Genomic DNA, 20,257 nt, shown 5'->3' with positions numbered 1-20,257 from the left:
CCATCACTGCCCTAGTGGGACCTATATTTGGCTTGCAGGGTACCTGGAATAGTATGCTGGAACCAGGAGAGCCAACAGGCAGGTCCTTAGGATGTACCCAGAGTTCACATTATTTGCCCCTACCCCCTCTTCAGTGACATGGCGCCCATGATGTCATGAGGTCACGTGCTGGAGGTGGTGGGGCTTGCCCAGGGTACACTAATGCCATGCTATGGCACAGTGTACAGAACTTTGTGTGCTGGAAACCAGCCCTCCTTGGCTTGATCAACCTAGAAATTCCGCTCAATTTCAAATACATCATAATTTTCTCCCAAGATACATTGTTCTTACCGGATGTATCAGTCTCGCAAGCTCTTGAAACTCCATATCTCCTTTTCTGTTCTCTTGACGTTTGATTCTATTCAGTTTATCTCGATCATTTCTTCCACACTGAAAATGTGGATCCTAAGAACAAAAACAATGTATCAGTCTTATTGCACAGCTATTGGATGCATCCGGGGCCACTTTTTCATATGGACACAGCAACCTACGTATAGCTTATGCTAAAGCAAAAACCTGTCTCCGTCTGGGAGTGTATGCATAGTCCGACGCATTCAAACTCATTTATTTCCTCCTATGGTGCATGAGCAATTGGCAGCTATCTGCAAGACTCATCTGAATTTCCACTTGTGAATGACTCAGAAACAGCTCTTATACCTGTATCTGAGTGCATGTGAGCTTATTTTATTTGTTGTACTGATTCTCAATACTTGGAGGATCAATGCAATAATTCTATTAATTGAAAGAAGAGAGCTTTGCCACAAGCTATTCTGTCTGGGAGGGGGTGGTACTTAAAATTGCAAACAAAGTTTTTATCTTGTGTATTTTAGAATTCTGGGTTACAGGGCCCCTGGGGTGAGCAGAAGAGCCAGTAAGTGGGCAAAGCAACAGAATTAGTCACAGATTGAAACTGTGTATAAATAGCAAACTGAAGGACAGGCACAAACCACCCAATGTTTTAAATGTATCACAACAATAAGAAGTGATTACGTAAAAAACATGAATGGGAGACATTCAAACAGGTCTTATTAAGGCTTATCTTAAATGAAGGCTAAGGAGCAACATTTTGGAGAATACTTTGAAATGCTGCCACTGAGCCTTCGCTTAAGATATACAGTATTATATATATAACATCCACCGATACTTGGCACTCCTGCAGTTACTCAACAACAGATGCACAAAATAGCGTTCCTAATAAAAAAATGTATAACACATTTTCAATGTTTGACTAGGGAGAGGACTGGGAACCTCCATTTATATTATATATATATATATATATATATATATCAGTCTGTGCACAGGACACAGAGTGGCGTTGGCATGAGTGGTGGGTGAAGGCAATAGGGCCCCCATGCAAAGCAATATTACTAGAACAGTTCAAATAAAAAAATTGTTGCCAGAAACGATTTCACCGTGGGCAAAAGTAAATTGGATAGCAGCATGTAAACGTAATGGTAGGTGGCGTCACCATAGAGTAACAACTTGGAAATGCCCAGGCCTGCATCAATTGTAATCTGACATCTTGCGAGCCAGTTTGAACACCGGCTAGGTATTTCATGGCAAGGTGACGTGAATTATCGGTGTTCAAATGGGGCATGATAGTGGTTGCCCTACAGATGGAAAATTCCATTTCCAAAGTTGTGCAAACATTCAACATTCCTTGATCTCTTATGTGTACTGGGAATAGCTCATGTAAGGCATTACCACCTAATGTGGACAGCACAGTGGCTGACCATGGGTGCCTAATGATTGTGACCAGCGGCATCCGGCCAGAAATGTCCTTGGTAACAGACAAATGACACTGGCTAAAATCACATCCACATTCAATGCAGGAGGTACCAGATGCATATCCAGCAAGTCAGTGCAGCGTTCTTTAGCTTCCATGGGATACGGAAGCAGAAGACCCAGCAGAGTGCCCCTGTAAACACTATGACACCGGACACAGCACCTCACTTGGGCTTGTGATGTCGCTAATTGGACTTTGGAAGACTGGCAACATGTGGCGTGGTGTGATGAGCCACAGTTCCAGTTGTTTCTGGCTGATGATACGGCTTGATAACTATTTGCAGCTCTACATGGACTTCATGTACCCCCACAATGAGGCAATATTCCTGCAGGATAATGTACTGTGTCGTCGGTCCCAAGTTGTCCAGAATTGGTTTGAGGAGCACTCTGGGGAGTTCCGACAAATGGTGTTGACACCCCCTTCACCAGACATGACTCCAATGAGCATTTATGGGATTGTGGTGGAGAGGTCCATTCACACCCAAAATCCTCCACCTATAAATATCAGGGAGCTGTGGTAAGCTATCCAGATAGCATGTCTCAACATCTCTCCAGAGGTCTTTTGTCAACTTGTGGAATTGATGCCACATCAAGTTACTGCACTTCGCCAGGCTAAAGGGGAACCTACATGTTACTAGCCATCTATCCCATGGCTTTTCCCACTTCAGTGTATATATACATACATACATACAGTATAGTATATATATATTTATGCTATGTCTTTTTTTTATTAAATGAAAAAAGGCTGTTTCAGATCTAACCAATTCATGTTGTCCAGTAACTGCTTTATTAATACATTGTGCAATGTTTTAATATGGACTGTAAAGCTTTACTGAAAATTGGAGTTTTAGAGCCAATTGTAATTATTTATTGTTACTCTCAGTTTTTAAAGAAAATCCACCTAAAAAAATGCAAACCTTTTCTGAATAGGTAAGAAACATCAGTTTATACTCTTGAGGGTCCTTTATCCAATTTTTTATGAAACAGCTGTTTCTCAGAGCGTCTTTAACTTCTTGTCCAGCTAACTTGAATCCAAACTCTGACATGAGAAATACAACATCGACCTAAATGATGGATACAAATGAGATGTTAATGTACATTCAATTGCATTCTGTTCATTTATATAAAAAGACATAAGTTCATGCTTTCATAAATTCTAAGGGCTCTATCAATCATTGCTCATATAGCTTTTTACACATTTTTGCAAACAGTAGCTTATTTCTAGGCATTATATGTGGTGGGCATGTCTAAAATCAGGCAATCCTGGTGCACGCTTAGTGGTCCATGATGGTGCCAGCACCAAAATGCCAGGGTATTGGTTTGGAGCAACTTACATACTTCTTGATCAAGGGAAGTGCCGTAAGATTGGAATTGGGAGTGAACCAAACCTTCCCTTAGGGGTGCCTAACCCTAACCTCCCCCTTTTCCAAGCCTAACCCTAACCTTCCCCAGGGGGGGTGTCTAACCCTAAGTCCCCCCGGGGCTCCCTAAACCTAACCCACCCATTCGTGGGCTAAGTGCTATATTTTCCCCGTCAGCGATGATCGGGATGGTGGGGGTCGGTGGTTCTGTTGGGGAGTGAAACTGCTGGCAAGGTTAGGAGTTATTGGAACTCCTAGATGCTACCAGTGGGAGCACAACGCATACTTACATATAACCATAAATATACACGCACTCATAAAAGGTTCCGGCACATTATGGTTTAAATTAAAATTAATTATGATGTAAAATGTATGTATTTGATATTAATGGTATACAACATGATAGACATGGCATGTTTGGTACTAAACTGACTCACTGTTTATTTCCAGATATAAGAAAGACAATGTAATCTGGAGAATTGGGACATACCCCTAGTGATCTGTCCTATGAACTACAGCGTACTACAAAGACCAAAAGCAAGAACCAATGGAATTATGTTTGTCTGTCTACATTGTTGTTATCATGATCTGTCAGGGTATATAGCCTATGTCCCGGTCCCAGTCAGTAGTCATTCTTCTTGGATGACCGCAGGCTTCTGGATTGATGACTGTAACTGGGACCGGTGCGCTTGCATATGTATCAACTGTACCTTATGTATTTAATAATCCTTTGCGCTCATTGTTTAGATCAAAGCGCGTAATACTTTTTTATTGTAATACTAACTTTTTGTGCTTTGGAACCACACTCAAAGTCTGGAAAGCAATTATTTCTTGTGCAACTTGCAACACTAAATAGCGATATTTGGGTATAAAGATTATTAGATATTCATAATACAAAGATATCTGTTAAAGGAAGGCTTCAATTCAGGCTTTAACATACAGTGTCAACTAATAATTGAAGGGTGTTTATGGTGGTTGTGGTATATTTTCTCAACATTAGAATGTCGACATGGTAGTAATGTCGACATGCAGCATGTCAACCTTTATCATGCCATAACCAATGACATGTCAACATAAATTGACACAGGGGGCACAAGGTTGGAAGTGACACAGGACATTGGAGGTGACACAGGAGGCTGGAGATAACACAGAGGGACAAGGGGCACAAGGCTGATGGTGACACAAAGCACAAGGCTGGAGGTGATAGGGGGCATTAAACTGGAGTGAGACAGGGTCTGCGTGGCTGGGAGTGATACGTGTCATGTGGCTGGAAGTGCCACAGGGGGCACGAGGCTGGAAGTGACATAGGAGGCATGAGGATGGCAGTGACACAGGGGGCACAAGGCTGAACGGTGACAGCCATCTTCGCCCCCCCCTCCCCCTTTCTGTCAAAAGCTGGCTACACCACTGACTTGAATACTCCATCAAGAATGTTTAAGCCCTATTCCATCTGATAGGGATCTCCATTTCAATTTGGTGCACAATATGTGATTTTGTTGAAGTTCTTCTACTTTTCATTTTTTACAACCATAAAAGACAAATCATTTGTTTGGCTTTAATTTTTGTACAAGTTGTTATACTAACTGTCCGGCAATGCAAGGTTTTGTGGCGCCCTATAAATAGCAATGATGATGATGAAGCTTAGACCAGCGTTGTTTTTTAAAGTAGATATATGGAATTAAAATGTCTTAGTATTGTTTAGTACATTGGTAAAGGGAGTAAAGAATCAAAACTTACAGTGTCAAGTGCATCCTGTATAAAACTCATCGCCAATGGATCACTTTCATTTGTTCCCGGCATTTCCAGAATTTCCGTTCCACCATACAACAGCCTGCTGGGCACATAGACTACAATACGTTTCAGTGCAGCTACTTTTTGTCTCATGATAGTATCTGTATCTCCTCCGATTAATGACGTATATTCGGTCAGGAGTTTCTATGTAATATAAATATATAGACAGAGCGTGTTAGAGGTTTGATTGCTAAGACTGATGGCTGACATCACAGAGGCACTGAGTCTCTTCTCACTGACGGCTGAATATAAATGCCTGGGTGGTGACTGAGCATTTGCACATACAAGGAGCATCCCATGGGCTTGTAATCAGAGTTGGGACCTATTCTGAGTTGTGCCTATGCCTAGTACATCCCTTTTCAGTTACATCTTCTGCACCAAGCATGTGATAGAGGTGTAAGCGCTGTTACTAGTGATGATGGCTGCTCTTGCGGCTGGAGGATTGGGGGAGGGGCCTGCACATACTGTAGATGTGTAAGACAGCATACAGTATATAATCAATATATGTATAGGACTTCCGATCACCGGAATTGTGATAGCAATACACGCAACTCAGAATCAGGCCCAATGTGATTAAGGATGCGGTATATACAGTACATTGTCTCTATGTATATACCAGTAGTGCTCACTGTGGGCCTGATTCAGAGCCGGACGCTCTGACAAGAGCGCTCGCTCTGAATCAGGGCCGTCCTACCTAAAATTGGAGCGGCCCCCTTGGCGCTCGCATAGCTGTGGGTGACCACCCACAGCTTATGCGAGTGGCCAAAAAGATGGTCGCGATGGTCAAGACCATCGCGATCATCGGGCTTGCGACGTGACTCTTGCGGTAGACCCACTAAAGGGGGTGTGCTGTCACTCAACATCGACAGCACGCCCCCTTTGGTGCAAGACCCGGAGCGACTGATTCCTCGTAGCTAGCCTGGTCTCGTGCATGCACACGACGGAGCAGCCTCCGTCGTTCCCATGCACACTTGGGCAACATCGACCTGCTTGCGAGCGCACAGTGCTCGCGAGCGGGTCTGAATGAGACCCTGTGTACCATAGAATTCACAAAGCTGGGAAGATTCTGCGTTTTTCCTCGCAGCCCATGTGAAGTGCACCCTCTTGGGTCGCAGCAGTGATTGACCATCTCCAGGCAGAGCTTCAGCTAGCCAGTAAGCCACACAGCTAGTTGAATCTGACCAATAATTAATTTAAAACATAAATGAGGCAAAACAGAAAAGTATTTTTAGTGACAAAAGAAAAGAGCTAAAGGGGTGATATGGGTAGTATTAATGTAGTCAGAGGTTAATGTCTACAGTTTTATACAAAGCACCTTTAGAGATGTTTCTGCCTCTACATATACCAAGTTGCATCTGATTGTGCTATGGGCAGACCAAAAAAACACATTAGTGGAAAATCACGGCATTGTGCTGTGACAATGGCTGTGCTATGTACAGTACCTTCTCTAGCATGTCACTGCTGGATCATTACTATGCTCTGTATAGTGAAAGACACTTTAGCACTTTTTAACCCATTATGCCAGTGATTCCCAACCTCGGTCCTCAAGGCACACTAACAGTCCTGGTTTTAGTTATATCCATGATTGTGCACAGATGGTTAAATCAAAATAACTGAGGTACTAATTAAATCACTTGTGATCAAGTATGACTACCCCTAAAACCTGGACTGTTAGTGTGCCTTGAGGACCGTGGTTGGGAACCCCTGCATTATACACTACAAATCCGTAAATGTGTAATAAAAAAAAAAAAAACCTAAAATCTCCATGCTATAAACTCTTCAGTACTAAGAATGAGCCTAACTTGTCTCCAGCATGTACATAACACAATGCTGTAGACTGTAAACTCTCATGAGCAGGGCCCTCAGCCCTTTTGTTCTCACCATACACTATCTTTGTCTCCAGTGCACCCACAGTCAGTGACTCAGATCATTCCCAGGGCACTGGGTCATTGGGGGTTACTGCTACCTACTGTCAGTTGTCTATATATCTCATTGTTTCACTACACTGAATTGTTTGTATGTTTGTATGTATGTAAGTATCATTGCAATTTCCCCAGAATGGGGCTACAGACACTTGTTGGTGCCATATAAATAATAAATGGGAAGTGGCCAGCTCACGCTTGCTTTTTGTTATTGCATTGATTGGAAAGAATGTTCAATATCTGAATGATTGTCCTACCATTAGCTTTGGACATATCATGAAATTAATTAATGTACCTCATATTCTGCTCTACAGTAAAAGGGCTTACTAAAGAATAAAATAAATAAAACAATGTAAAACAATCTATAATATGTAATACAAAGCATGCTCATGATGCAGTGTATTCAACACATGTACATATACATAAATTAACTCTATAATTTTCTTATTTCCTTCACATACTGTACATCCATGGAAAGAGTTAATAAAATGAACCTATAGGTATAAAAATATGAAATGTCAAAACAAAGTGAAATGATACCTGAAGAGCCAGGGAATCTTTTGCTGGATTGACTCCATTGCCAACATAAAGCTCAGTTCTTCCTGCAAACGCCATCACCTGGTCACTGAGGGTAATGTCTCCAGGACAAGTGATTGACCTTAGAATACTGTGTAATGTTTCCTACATAAAACAACAGCATAGTTAAGTCTTGCATTCACTATAAATGATCCATGGTCTGTATAATATGCTCAGAATCTATAACAGAGTACACCTCGTCTCTTGGTAGATCCTGGAATGCATTCCCACAAGAACAGGTATCAGCAGATAACAGACAGATTAACGTAGCAGAAAATACAGGACTACTACAATTCATAAACAAATCTGATTCAGTGATGCAAGGAATACTCAGATCTCCAGTACAGTATAAAGGAGGAACTGTTTTCCCCCCATTTTCAGAAAAGTAGGCATTACCTTGGATATTTGTTTAACTTCTGTGATCCTACAGGTCGTAAGCTTGCCAGTCAGTCTGTAAATACCAGTCTTGTTTTATTACGGTATTTATACCCAATTGTAAAGTGCAATATATTATGCTGACGCTATATCAGGGGATGTAGTGAAGAAGCCGGCGTTCGGCACTTCCCGACTGTGAAATCCCGGCAGGGGATGCATGATAGGCGTCGAAATCACTACTGGGGGCTCTGCATAAGGGGCATTACTGGGGGCTCTGCATAAGGGGCACTACTAAGGACATTACTGGGGGGCTCTGCTTAAGGGGCATTACTGGGGGGCTCTGCATATGGGGCATTACTGGGGGCTCTGCATAAGGGGCACTACTAAGGACATTACTGGGGGCTCTGCATAATGGGCATTACTGGGGGCTCTTTATAAGGGGCATTACTGTGGGCAGTGCATAAGGGGCACTACTAAGGACATTACTGGGGGCTCTGCATAAGGGACATTACTGGGGGCTCTGTATAAGGGGCATTACTGTGGGCACTGCATAAGGGTCACTACAGGGGGCACTACTAGGGACATTACTGGGGGCTCTGTATAAGGGGCATTACTGTGGGCACTGCATAAGGGTCACTACAGGGGGCACTACTAGAGACATTACTGGGGGATCTGCATAAGGGGGATTACTGGGGGCTCTGCATTAGGGGCATTACTGGGGGCACTACTAGGGACATTACTGGGGGCTCTGCATAAGGGGCATTACTGGGGGCTCTGCATAAGGGGCATTACTGGGAGCTCTGCATAAGGGGCACTACTGGGGACATTACTGGGGGCACAACATAAGAAGCATTACTGGGGCACTGCATAAGGGGCACTACTAGGGACATTACTGGGGCACTACTAGGGACATTACTGGGGGCTCTGCATAAGGGGCACTACTGGGGACATTACTGGGGGCACTACATAAGAAGCATTACTGGGGCACTGCATAGGGGCATTGCATAATGGCCACTACTACAGGGGGCACTGCATTGGTTTTTATTAATAATAAACCTTTCAAAATTGCATATAAGACTTTTTTAATGTTGCGGCCCACACACTCTTAAGACATTGAATATTCGGCCGGGTTGGTATTTTGAGATTGACATGCCTGCCCTAGAGGGTACCACTTCATCAGTCTAACACTAAAATGAAGTATATCTCTGAAATAAATATATTATCAGATGCAACTTTTGCTTTTCCCCCTGCTTTTTGGACTGGCCACAGCTGCAGAACTGACATGTCATGTGCCACCAGTCACTATGCACCAGCCCCTGGCTCTGAGTACTATCCCCTGTTATCTCCTCCTCTTCCCTCCCTCTACTCTCAGCCAGGCTCAGACAAGCTACGCCTCCCAGATGAGATGAGGAGCTAGCCTGGACAGGAAGCTGCATGCTGTGAGTAATACCCCTATTACATTAAAGTCCCGGGTCTGAATTAGGATTTGGAACATGGTTCAAAACTGAGTCAGACCTGGGACCAGGGGCGTATTTATAATGGGTGCACCCATATTATACTTACCTCTCCGGAGTCCCACGTGGGTGCCTGTTTCAACGCTGTAAAAACAATTGCAAAATGGCAGCTGCTGCCATTTTCCTGTCGTTTTGCGCATGCGTAGTACAGCCACCGTGGCCATTTTCCCAGTGACCTGCACATGCACTATAGACTCTGGGCACACTCTAGTGCCCACAGTCTATCAGTGCAGCACTGGCCTGCCTGCCGGCCGCTGGACTGGGAGGAGGGAGCCCGTGACTGCAAACGGGCCCCTCCTCTCCTGAAATGCACCTGCCTGGGACAGCCCCTTTCACACTGTGGCACCGACCCGGGTTATTCTCAGTTTCTTTCCGGCACCAATGTGCAATGGACTTTTTCAGGCGGTGCTTGGAGAGGACATCATCTCCAAGCACCGATCTCGCCATGCTGGAAACGGGACCCAGATTGGAAGACTCAGGATACCCATTTCTACGACCCATTTCCACTGTCAAAAAACCCAGGTTCATGCGTGCTCACCTACAATATCCCGGGATTTTGAGGTCAGTGGAAAAGGGGTATGAGAGGCAGCCTGGGCTCATGTTACTGGTGGTAAGTGCTGTTCCAGACTACATACAAGAGGACTCTCCGGCGCTGGGAGGGTACAAACATAAAATGTGCATTTATGACACAGAACTGTGACTAGGCATTCCCTTACTCACCTATTTATGCATGTATCTGGGAGGAGCCATAAGGAAGTCACAGATTAATAAAATAGAACTGGAAAGCTTGGAATAAATAACCAGATGTTTATAGCATAGGAATAACCCAAACAGGTTTAAAATTAATTATTTATTAATAAATGGCATTTTCTAATACATTTCTGTTCTATCCTGGAGAAGCGTGCTAATATAATAAAAACAGTTTTCATTATAACAGTCAGAATTCTGCTAAGTGTAACATTACAAAAAAATGATACCGCATCAAAAAATAACATATAGGTGTAAAATCAAATAGACCAAAAAAATAAAGTCTATGAATAAGAGCAAATATTTTGGATAGGTATAACGACAAATTTCACTCAGGGCTGTCTTAACAGAGCACTGAGGGCCCGATTCAGACCCGTTCGTTAGCAAGCGTTCGCTCGTAGCTAGCGATGTTTTGCAATGTGCGCATGCGCACGCATCGCTGTGTGCATGCGCACACTAGTCCGAGTGATCGGGAAGCTTACGCTCGCCCAGCATAGACAGCCCAGCTGAATGAGTGACAGGTCAAGCCGTTTGTGGGTGGTAACAGGGGCAGGCCACTAGCAATAGGGGAGTGGAGGTGCGAACGCAGGCGTGCCTGAGCATCTTAACGCTGTTTCAGAGGTGTGCATAATTAACAGGCAGAGTCATTATACACTTCACCTGGTTGAAGTTTTCACTGAAGTGCTCGCAGTGCTTGCGGTAGGGTATAGTCAACCTCAAGCACTGCATTCACTTCCGATGGTACCTGATGTACGGATGGTTGCATAAACTTCCTGGAGATGACGTGCTTATGTTTTGCTGTGCGATCGCCTGCCTTGCCGTCACTTGGCCAAATTTGCATACGCATCGGTGAGCGAACGCATCTAGCGAATGGGTCTGAATCGGACCCTGAGGCCCCTACCGACACATTCATGGGAATAAAAATGTAAACGATCAATAAAAGTAAACCTTTTGATTTGATACTTGATGTTATTTAAGCAAATCATGAGATGGCCAGATTAATACACATTGATTGATCTCTCCTTATCTAAAGATACTGTAGGTGTAATTTAAAATTGTCAGGTAGGAGCTGCTAGCATTTTACCTATATGTTTTGGACCTGTCATTCACCAGGCTGCTAGCTATTGTCTCTGCTTTCTCTATTCCAGAGCTGGCCCTAGGCATAGGCATAATAAGCAAATGCCTAGGGGCGACTGGAATGCCTAGGGGCATTCCAGGGCTCTGCCGCAGTTCCCCCCCACTGGCACTGCATGCCCCTCCCCCCTGCATCTGATAGATGCCGCTGAGCGGGAAAAGGCAGTACGGCAGCGGAGAGGGAGGAGTGAAGACCTCCCAAAGAGAGCGTCATCGCGGCAAGAGTTCCGGCGGCCGCGGAAGAGGCCAGAAGACGCCATGATCAAGAAGGAAGACAGGCGGCGCCGGCTGGAAGAAGCAAAGAAGGGGCGGCGCCACTGGCCAGGAGAGGACTGCGGGGGAGGAAAGTAAAAGTGCCAATGAAGCTCCCCCCCGCAACCTCTTCCAACGGAGCAGGTAGGCCCTCCATGAGGCCTACCATATACCCCCTCCCTAGACCACCAGGGTTGTCGGGCACTAGGCCCGTGGGGGCATTGTCAGGCAATAGGCCCGTGGGCATATAGGCAAGTGCAAGGCCCGGGCTACATAGGGGGCATTAGGCCCTAGAGGGAGTTATTGCCCTATAAGATGTAAGTGACCTGGGTACTAGGCCCAGGTTGCTATTGAATAAAGTAGGCTGGCACTAGGAGGGCCACCTGTTTTGGGAAGTTGTTAGGGGACACCAGTAAAAATTTTGCCTAGGGCACCAAATGGGGTAGGGCTGGCTCTGCTCTATTCCACCAATTTCCCATTTCCCTTCATGTTTTATCCGAGTCCTCCAATATCTCCCTATTCCTACCCCCCCTACTCATCTTCCCATATCCTTCCACTGCCTTCCTATATTTCTCCCTATTACTCACCCCTATTCACCTTCCTACAGTATCTACATCACCAATCTCCACCAATATCTCCCCTCCCTCCCTATTACTCACCCCTATTCACTATTCCATCTCACTCCACCATCTCCCCCCTATTTCTACCCTCTTAGTTTTCATTTATTTAGATATTGTAGCTTGCAGTGCAGGCAAGCGCCACCTTACCTGCGGGCTGTGGCTACCGGAGGAAGTAGTTATCAGTCACCTGGGTGGCCAGCTCTCAAAGCCCCTTGGGAACAGCATAGGAGGATTCAGATGTCTCTCACTGTGGATGCGAGGGGCGGCTGGGCCAACGGCTGCAAGCTTTTATTTGGTGGGGGGGCACGGGAAAGCGCCGACGGTGGTTGCAAATTACGGGGGATGGGGAGTTTGGGCATGGGGAAATGGGCCGGGCTTGGTCCTTAGAATTGTGGGGCCCCTGGGCATCTACCCATTAAGCCCATACAAAGAGACGGCCCTGATTTCACTGCTCCTGGCTACTTCCTCAAGTAGTAAAAGATTCAGGGGGAGATAAAGCTTGGAGGGAGATACAATTGAGGTAAATAGCACCAACCAATCCGCTCCTAACTGTCATTTTTCAAACACAGCCTGTAAGGTGACAGTTAGGAGCTGATTGGTTGGGTCTATTCATCTCCAATTTTATCTCTCTCCAAGCTTTATTAAATCTCCCCCTCACACTTTTAGTGCTTGAGAAAGTGGCCAGGTGCTGTGAAACGTGTCCAGTTTTATTCAGCAGTGAGAAATATTTTATCTTAAACTCATGTTTTATTTTATTTAATTTTTTTGGTCTATGATTTTATGTCTATGTTATTTTTTGATGCAGTATGAATTTTTATAAATTTTATACTTATCACTTTGCTTCTAGGCTCAGAACCAGTGTTTGTACTATACATGCACAACTATAGGCTTGCACAAGCGTAAGTGGGGGCAGATCTGGGGATTCTCTCTCTGAAAAATATGTGATGGAGTAGCCCATAAGCTTCATAGCGTTACCTGCCAGGTCAAGCTTCACATTCCAGAGCTTGGTAAATCTAATACGGGCTGCTTTTTTGGTTGGAAGTAGAGGGACCTAGGACGATATTGAGCTTTTGCCTTGTTTTAAGTGGTTTTGGTTGCTGAATTTAAAGGGGTAATAATATTAAATACAAAACCCCATCTTATTATTGCTATGACAAGCACTGGACAGTAAATGTACCCTTGGGACAGTATCACTGGCTTCATATTGTAGCTTTTATGTAAAAATCCGCATTTGAGTATATTGCAATTAAATTGAAAAATGTTACTAGCAAAGAAAAACTATAATTTGCATATGAGGTTTAAAACACTATGAAGGGTAAATTCAAATAGGAGCGACCCCAGAGATCGGGCCAACAAAGGGGCAGGTTTAGTTGGCGTTGTCAGTGTTTCTACATTATTGCAACGGCAGCTTGTCCCCTTGCACCTAAGTGAATTGTCCCCTTTGAGTCTGAGTACATGGGACAAGTGCTTATTAAAGTTAAGTAGCACCTGTTAAGGAAACAATATATACAGTATGGTTAGGTAACTTTATAGCTTCTTTTCAGAATGCTTAGAGGTGAACGGCTGTGGTATTTAAAGGTGACTTGCATTGTTTTGTGCGCATACACATCTTTTCACAGGCAGAAGGTGACTGTGTACAACTAAGGGGCCAATACAGAGACAGGAAGGTGTGTGTATGTGAGGGTTTGAGCTGTAAGTATTGGGGGAGCATGGGTGGCATTGTGTAGCTTTGCCTACGGCCAGTGGCGTAAGTTCATCCCAGACGCCCGGAGGCAAGTTATAATTTGGTGCCCCCTCCCGTGACAGCCGCTGACACTGTAATGTAGCAATTCGCATGCAGACAGTCTACAGATAGATGAAGGTGGCCACTGATGGTCTGACATGGAGCTCTCCACTAGTGTATGGTGGCAGCTTCTCAGGTGCCGGGAAGAGGTGCCATATATTGGGCGGCCGTGACGGTTCACTCCAGGTACATAGTTACAGCCCTAAGTAGGGTGAATATGTTGTGGACAATTGAGGAGGTGCCCCTTCAGTGCTGGAGCCCGGCGGCAGGCGCCTCCATTGTCTCCCATAGTTCTGCCCCTGCCTACGGCACCTAGAACCCTTGCACCAACCCTGTTTGAGTAAAAGGATATATAAGGCAATTTCAAAGATATTTTCAAATACAACATATTTTAGTAGTTTCAGTAATTTATGCAGGTGTATGACATACTTGTCATCCATTCTGTAACCCGTGTATGATTCAGAGACCCATACCATCCAACAAGGATGTAGTTGCCACCCACATGGTTCTTTGAGCCCATGTTTACAGACACATAATAGTCCTTAAGAATATTGAAAATTAGTATAACAGTCTATGATCTATAGAACAGAGATTAATGGCACAATAGATTAATCCAACACACCACATAAGAAATACTGTAGAAGTGATTTTAATGCAAAATGCCTGAAAACCTTTTTTTCAATCTGTAAGTAAGTAATATAGATAAATTACCTCATCATATTCAGTGGGAAAATTGTCTGTCAAAGAGGCAAATCTGGCCTTCAGCGATAGACGGGATCTGTCCTTCATTTCTGCATACACAATATCAGGTCTTGTTTCTTCTGAGTCTGCAAAAATCCTTCCAATTATTCTACCATTCTCCATGATAGTTTGTCTTTATGAGAATTAATTTATCTATTTGTCTTACTCTCTGAAAGGAAATAATAAAGGAGCTTCTTCCTATGTCAGGGTCATATTAGAGGGGGGTAAGGCCCTCACACATTGGGGTACCCCCGCAATGCAGCAGATACAGTATTGCCCCGACCTGGGCCACTTCCTGGCAGTGTTGTAGTGTATTACATCAAGTCGTTGCCTGGAGCCAGATCTCGTAAGTGTTGCAAAGATGATGTAATATGCTGCGTCGCTGCTGGGCAGTGCATTCAAGGTAAGGGTCATAGTAGTGGCAGGTGGACCATGGGTGTTCAGGCAGGGGGATTGTCAATTTTATTGGTGAAGCCAGTTCCTGGCAACATCGCAGATATGATTTAATACGCTGCAACGCTGCCGGGCAGTGCATCCAAAGTAAGTGGGCTCTCAGGCAGGGGGATTGTCAATTATAATGGTGGGGCAAGGGGTGTCAATTTCATTGGGAGAGGGGTTTGGGAATTTTATTGGTGTGTCCCCACAGCTCGACTGCCCCGGGGATCCACAAGCCTTTATCCGGACCTGACCCATATTCATAAATAAAAATTTAAAAAAATAAAAATTCTCTGCACACAATTACTCATATCCACATAATTTATGGATTATTTCTTTAAAAATTGAGTGTAGTACTGTAGTGATCTCATAGCGCGACACTGCCAGCAGTAACAAAAAGGTCGAGAAGATATTTTTTGGACTTTACTACTAATTTATCCTGGCATCTGAACTGTTTCTATTTTTGTTGTGAGTGTCCTCTGTATAAAGCTATATACTGTACATTATATCTATCTATATACACCAATATAATTGACTCAGCCCACTTTTGTCCAGGAATGATGATGTTTGTCAATGAAAGATGCACATCCCTACTTTAAAATAAGAAACAATGGGGGAGATAAAGTGGATAGAGTTAAAGTACCAACCAATCAGCTTCTATTATTTAACAGGCTGTGTTTGAATAATGACAGTTAGGCGCTGATTGGTTGGTACATTATCTCTCTCCACTTTATCTCTCTCCATGGCTTGATACATCGCCACGTAAGTCCTTACCATTTTCCAGTGATACCAGCTCATACAGCTGATTCTGTAATTCTTTCTCATCGAAATATTCCACTCTGGCTTGGAAGGAGGTACCATATCTCACATGTAAAACACATTTGGTCGTGGAATCACAGCTGTTAAAACATTTTTTTCTGTAAACAAAACAGATTGAATGTATAGATTTACACATCATACAAATTATTCATGATCTTGGGCTTTATAATAGTAATAGTTCTTGCCTGTATAGCATGTCAAATCATTAAAGAACAATTAAACCTAATTTACTGTACAAATTTCCTAAATGTATATAAAACAGCATAGCAAGAGATTCATTTGAGAACTACTGTATAAATGAAATGCAAAAAAATAACCGGTGTCTTCTTGCCAGGCCCGGACCCAGGTCTACTATGTGGTATAAAGGATCGACAGTAAGAAGGTTGACAGTCAATAGGTTGATACCAGTTAGTCGACATGCAGAAGGTCGACATGCACAAAAGGACGACAGTGCAGAAAGTTCCAGCTTGCAAAGACCATAATATCTCAGAGGACCGCAGCTGAAGACAGAATAACAGTGGACCTGGATTCAGCATTGCTTCTCCGTATAGGTGAGCATACATGAATGGCTACATAACACTACTAAATATTGCATTGATATGATGCGATATATAGTGGTAATTACCGACAGCCATTTCATTTTGTATATGAATAGATCCCAAAGATCCAACTAATCAGCTACTGACTGTCACATTACAGGCTGTGGGGTCTTTTTGCTAAGCCTTGGATGGAGATAAAGTACCAGCCAATCAGCTCCTAACTGCCATTTTTCAAACACAGCCTGTGACATGGCAGTCAGGAGCTGATTGGCTGGTACTTTATCTTCGTTCATTTTATCTCTATCCAATAGACCCCTTAGTTTGAAAAATGTAACACAAGCAAGCAGCTGACTGACAACGGTCACTTCACAGAGCCAGCCCAGAGCCTGACAGCTGGTGACATCACACAGAGAGGGTCATGGAGGGCAGACCGTACAGGTTGCCAAGGCCATCTCGTTGGTTACCTGCCTGCCTTGCCATCAACTCTGATTGGTTGGTGGCAATATTATTATTGTCCAACCATATCAGACCTACCTGGAGGCAGTGGATAGTGCATAGGTAAAATCTTGCCTCCCAATTACAACTTTATCTAAAATCTCCTGATGAGCTCCTGTAACATTTACACACATATCTATCTATCTATCTATCTATCTATCTATCTATCTATCTATCTATCTATCTATCTATCTATCTATATTAAGCTAATTGAACAATACTTTAGTGAAAGCAACCAATTCATTCAAAAACTTACTGTGGAAGCAGATAAGGTTTCATGTCTATCCGTGCATTTTCAGTGTAATATCTGCTCAGTGGGGCGCTGAATACATTTTCCATTCTAATCAGCTCCTACATATAAATCATTACAGGAAACATAAGATGACTGATGTAAAAATGATCTCTATTAAGGTTCATATCACTCTGTGAATGTTACGTAACTTGTAGATGTAATGTTATGTAACTACAATGCCCTCTCCTGCTTACATGTGTCTCAGAGACATATGACACACAGGTTATGCACTTTTTGTTATCGCTCCTAGGGCCTGTTTCAGAGTTGTACGTACACCCGATTTTAAGCACAACTCCAATATTTATTGATTGGCGCATGCGCAGGATCTGTACTGTGCATGTGTTGATCACTAACTGCGGCAGCAGTCACAGTCCACCCTAAATGGCCGTTTGTGGAAGGGGCATTGATGGCCAGTGTTCTTAAAAATGGAGCTCCCTCCGTCGTGCGCATGCGCAGTGGGGGAACATCGACCCGCTTGCGAGCGTCCTGACGCTCACGAGCGGGTCTGAATGACCCCCCAAGTCCCCACATTTTTAGCCCAAAATAGGGATTTTGCATATCTTTTCTCCTGCCTTTGGGTGGAGAAATTTTTTCCCCTATTTTTGCCTGTGGAGTTTTCGCACATGCAAAAACGTCCTGGAATTGAATAGGGCGATTACGCGGGTATGTGGTGAAAACCTCCCATCAGTGAACGCTTTTCACCTCTAATTGAATCCGGCCCTAAGTGGAATTTGTAGCTCTGTGAAAGAGCATTGCATGACTATAAGAAAAATTAAACCCTGGGGCTATATTTACTAAAGTGCAGGTTTTTGGAAGTGGAGATGTTGCCCATAGCAACCAATCAGATTCTAGCTATTATCTTCTAGAAGGTGCTAGATAAATGATAAGTAGAATCTGATTGCTTGCTATGGGTTTCTACAATTCTAAAAACCTGCACTTTAGTAAATATACCCCTGACAGTCATTTGACTGCAAGACCATACAGGCTTCAGCTCTTATACAGAATACAATTAGACAAACATAGCTCTGATACAAAGTGCCAATTGAATATATTAAGATAATCTGTCACTAGACCTAGTTCTGAAACAGTAAACTACTAACCTTATATACAGTAGCTCTGATATTGCGTGCTGCAAGATTATATACAAAGTTATCTCTGATACAGAGCGCTAATAATGCGGTCCTGAGACCACAAAATACAAAGCGTATTTCTTTGACTGTTTATACATGTTTGGGATTTAACAGAAGAATACTAGCTCCTGTATGATACTAGAAAAAGTACAGCTTAGCTTTTGATACTATGTAACAGTGTTCTGGATATCTGTAACAAATTAGTAACATTATACTAACTACAACACCACATACAGTCAGGTGCATAAATATTTGGACATTGACAGAATTTTCATATTTTGGCCTCTATTCACCACCACAATGGCTTTGAAATGAAACAAACAAGATGTGCTTTAACTGCAGACTTTCAGATTTAATTTGAGGGTAATTACATCCAAATCAGGTGAACGGTGTAGGAATTACAACGGTTTCTATATGTGCCTCCCACTTTTTAAGGGCTCAAAAGTAATGGGGCAAACTATACAATCCTAAATCTAACTTTCACTTTTTAATACTTTGTTGCAAATCCTTTGCAGGCAATTACAGCCTGAAGTCTGGAACGCATAGACATCACCAGACACTGGGTTTCATCCCTGGTGATGCTCTGCCAGGCCTCTACTGCAAATGTCTTCAGTTCCTGCTTGTTCTTGGGGCATTTTCCCTTCAGTTTTGTCTTCATCAAGTGAAATGTATGCTCAATCTGATTCAGGGCCTGATTCAGAGCCAGACGCTATTTGCGCTCGCTCAGAAAAAGGGTCTGGCTATTTAAATTGAGCGCTCGCTCTTTGCGGTCTGTTGACGCCTCTATGTCTGAGCGAGCGTCCGAAACATGTGCTCGCTATTTTGTAAAGACGCCCCTTGGCCGTTCGCATCATACGTCATCTCCGCTATTTATTAGATTAATCGAGTACATCGAAAGGCATATGAACTGCTCGCTATTCTTGTGGTAGCATTTTCCTACTGCAATCATGCGAGTAGTTCAGGCTAAAAGACAACCAAGTGACGTGGTCAATGACGCTGCTTTGTTAATTATGCACACCCTTAACAAGCCTGTTTTGACCGTTTGGCACGCCTGCGTTCGGATCGCCACTCCTTGTTTTCAAGCACCTTCCCCTGTTACCACCCACAAACGCCTCATCCTGTCACTCAAATTAGCAGACACTCGCTATTTTGCGAGCACACGATTTCCGAACACACTGACTGGTTGGTGCATGCGCATTACGACCCATACGCATGCGCAGATGTGCGAACATCGCTCGGAGCAAATGAGCGGCCGCTTACGAGCGGCTCTGAATCAGGCCCTCAGCTCAGGGGATTGACTTGGCCATTGCATAACATTCCACTTTTTAGCCTTAAAAACTCTTTGGTTGATTTTGCAGTATGCTTCGGGTCATTATCCATCTGCACTGTGAAGCGCTGTCCAATGAGTTCTGAAGCATTTGACAGAATATGAGCATATAATATTGCCCGAAACACTTCAGAATTCATTCTGCTGCTTTTGTCAGCAGTCACATCATCAATAAATACAAGGGAACCAGTTCCATTGGCAGCCATACATGCCCACGCCATGACACTACCACCACCATGCTTCACTGATGAGGTGGTATGTTTTGGATCATGAGCAGTTCATTTCCTTCTCCATACTCTTCTCTTCCCATCACTCTAGTACCAGTTGATCTTTGTCTCATCTGTCCATAGGATGTTGTTCCAGAACTGTAATGGCTTTTTTAGATGTTTTTTGGCAAACTCTAATCTGGTCTTCCTGTTTTTGAGGCTCACCAATGGTTTACATCTTGTGGTGAACCCTCTATATTCACTCTTGTGAAGTCTTCTCTTGATTGTTGACTTTGACACATATACACCTACCTCCTGGAGAGTGTTCTTGATTTGGCCAACTGTTGTGAAGGGGTTTTTCTTCAACAGGGAAA

The 20,257-nt window shown here is 43.6% G+C and overlaps 1 protein-coding gene across 1 annotated transcript in view; it reads right to left on the bottom strand.

Annotated features, from left to right (window-relative positions):
* LOC148501328 (uncharacterized) overlaps positions 1 to 20,257 on the bottom strand; it is a gene marked incomplete at its 5' end in the record, with an annotated part of 127,417 nt that overhangs the window by 69,120 nt on the left and 38,040 nt on the right. The window contains 7 exon segments of the mRNA XM_088450671.1: positions 331 to 444; positions 2,742 to 2,888; positions 4,923 to 5,120; positions 7,439 to 7,579; positions 14,611 to 14,726; positions 15,850 to 15,992; positions 17,185 to 17,279. Of these exon segments, the coding sequence (XP_088306797.1) occupies positions 331 to 444; positions 2,742 to 2,888; positions 4,923 to 5,120; positions 7,439 to 7,579; positions 14,611 to 14,726; positions 15,850 to 15,992; positions 17,185 to 17,279 (954 nt within the window).

This window comes from Taudactylus pleione, unplaced genomic scaffold, assembly GCF_031769625.1.
Source record: "Taudactylus pleione unplaced genomic scaffold, aTauple2 ptg000520l, whole genome shotgun sequence".
Taxonomy (NCBI): domain Eukaryota; kingdom Metazoa; phylum Chordata; class Amphibia; order Anura; family Myobatrachidae; genus Taudactylus; species Taudactylus pleione.
The sequence above is the reverse complement of the archived record's forward strand: the minus strand, read 5'-3'. Positions and strand labels throughout refer to the sequence as shown.